General features: G+C 37.8%; 1 protein-coding gene across 1 annotated transcript in view; it reads right to left on the minus strand.

The window, feature by feature from the left end:
• LOC147471594 (uncharacterized) overlaps positions 1-1,739 on the minus strand; it is a 2,509-nt gene extending 770 nt beyond the window's left edge. Inside the window, exons 1-2 of the mRNA XM_086538235.1 lie at positions 1,545-1,739; positions 100-229 (exon numbers count right to left, since the gene is read on the minus strand). Of these exons, the coding sequence (XP_086394361.1) occupies positions 100-229; positions 1,545-1,739 (325 nt within the window). The remainder of the gene's footprint in view (positions 1-99; positions 230-1,544) is intronic.
• Positions 1,740-2,500: the final 761 nt, after the last annotated feature.

Consider the following 2,500-nt stretch of genomic DNA (forward strand, 5'->3'; position numbering starts at 1 on the left):
CATTTTGTCAAAACTTATTTGTATTCCCAAGCTGGTTTTAAGGATATTTCACTTTCTATAATCAATTTTTCCTTCCCCAACGATAAAATGTGCATTTACCTTTCATGCAATAGATGCTGCATTCAGGGGTACGGCTGCAGGGGCCAGCACATGCAGCATGGGTCTTGTGTTTTAGCTCTATCATCTTCAGCTGACAATTCATCAACGAACTTGGAAATGTGTTGGCCACCTGTATAATATTTGTTTTATTTATACTAAATCAGAACACACGTAAAGCATATATATTACTTTAATTACATGTTCATTTAAAGCCGAGAATGCATAAAGGGTCAACATCATAATCCTCAGGTGTTCTCTGCACCTAGCAATACGTGAGGTTGCCACGAACTGCTTCTGTTTGCTGTAACTGAAAGTCAGCGCGTGAATGGTTATCAAATTGTTAAAAAGCACCGGTGCCAGAAGCAAATGGGGTTATCTTTGCTTGAGATTTTAAACTATACTTATATTTCAGTGACTGTGGTGATTATAACGATGGTTTTCATCACCTGTCATTAATGTTACCATAATTTTTAGTTTGATCGTAAAAAATAAAATCAATAATTGAAGACAGTCTAATAAGTAGAAAATAAAGACTTGGCCGCTTTGGCAGAGTCACATTACCCGGGCCCATGGTATGTTTTTTTTTATTATTTATCTATTTATTTATTTTTTTTTACCGTGAATACGTTCCGTCACCTGTGTCCAACGGGTCAAAATAATGATAAATATCGTAAATATTGTCACCCTTTACTCATTATGCTGTCAATTAAATTGTTATATCTAAGCAGACATATCGAGCAGATTGTGTAATAAAGGGATTCCAAGTTATCAAATTGCAGTTTTAAGAACTAGCGAAACATACCATGAGAGTGTTCAATCAACGGACGATGTTCCTTGATGTGTTCACGGTTCGTCGCATGTCCTACAGCCTGACTGGACTGAGGTATGCTGACCATGATATGACATGCATTAAACCACGCCAACAGATTGGTTAGATTGATAAATGCCCCTTTATAAGAAGGCAATACGAACCGAGTGAATAACTTTGCGAAAATAGTGCTTATTTTACAGTGCGGAAGGTGAATGTCCTGTATTATATTGGTAAGATTCTTGTAATGAGTTTCGCATTGGGTCACTCGTTAATGAAATATTATCTGACATTATTATCTTGCAGTGACTGCCAGCTGCAGCACAGCAGTGACAAACTGTTCTTGGCACTCTCGTCTAACAAAGCAATTTTGGAAAACACCTTCAAGTGGCCGACCTGATTGTAGTTGTTGACCTTTCATGTGTCTTCGACTGTATCTAAGTGGATGCACACTATTACGTACAAATGAAAGGTAAATTTCTTAATCTCAGGTGACAAAAGACTGTGTATTATATTTGTCTTGATTGATATTGCACATTTACAGTACATATAAGCAATTTTGACAGTTTTTATTTGCACATATATGTGGAAGAGAATCATCTTCCAAAATACAAGACACAAGAACTTTGGTGCAAACCTTAACGTATCCAACGCCCGTGCGAACGACGCCCTCTCCCTGCACAGAGACTCCGCCGGGAGAGGCCACGCAAGTGATGACGAAGAGGGTCAGCAAGTTGGTGAGGGCAGCCAGGGTGACCAGGGTGAGGAGGCTGGCGAAGCTGGTCGCAAGGGTGAAGACTGGCGACTGTGTCCTTCCGCGGGGAGGAGCCATGGCTGACCAACAGCTATGAAGCTTAAAAAATGAGTGTCTTAGTATATCAGGAAAATAGAATGAACTAGTGTCAGTTATATGGAAGCTCCTACTGGAGGAAGAGGGTATAAAGGAAATAATTGCATTCTTAATTATCACGACGACTTCTCAACATCATGCACACACAGCCACTCAAGAAGAAGAATGGGCATGTATATAACAAATCCATTGAGAAAAATAATATATTCATCTTACTCTTAGATAAATCAGTCATACAATTCTTAGATCAAAAGCTGTCATATCTTTGAAAAAGTTAAGGTTTGGGTTTACCACAGTTGATACACCGTTGCTCCTTCGGCGTATTTTATAACTGATGAGAGTATATCAAATCTTATTCATTCCAATGGTCATTCGGGAATCTTACGTATAATACACTAAAGATTCTAAACGTACTAGATTACTGATGACACTTCTTAATATTTCGAGAGTTCATTATATTCCGATAGTTATAACGCAAAACAATGAATATGATTGTTCATCATTATTCCTTGTTAGTTCATAACCATTTTCAAAATTCAAATTTCATTCACTATCATGTATACATCAATGTTATTTGCTTTTCACTACAATACCGTACACACCTCCCTCACACTCCCAACCCTCTGGATTCACCACAATGCTATGCCAGTAGTATCTCCTAAAAAAAAGAAGACAAAACCACAAACCTAATACACAATCATCAACATACATTGCAATCACCATATTTTGTAGATCCAATACAC

Source organism: Penaeus japonicus, unplaced genomic scaffold, assembly GCF_977035675.1.
Source record: "Penaeus japonicus unplaced genomic scaffold, GWHDUDI00000001_assembly GWHDUDI00000007, whole genome shotgun sequence".
NCBI classification, from domain to species: Eukaryota; Metazoa; Arthropoda; class Malacostraca; order Decapoda; family Penaeidae; genus Penaeus; species Penaeus japonicus.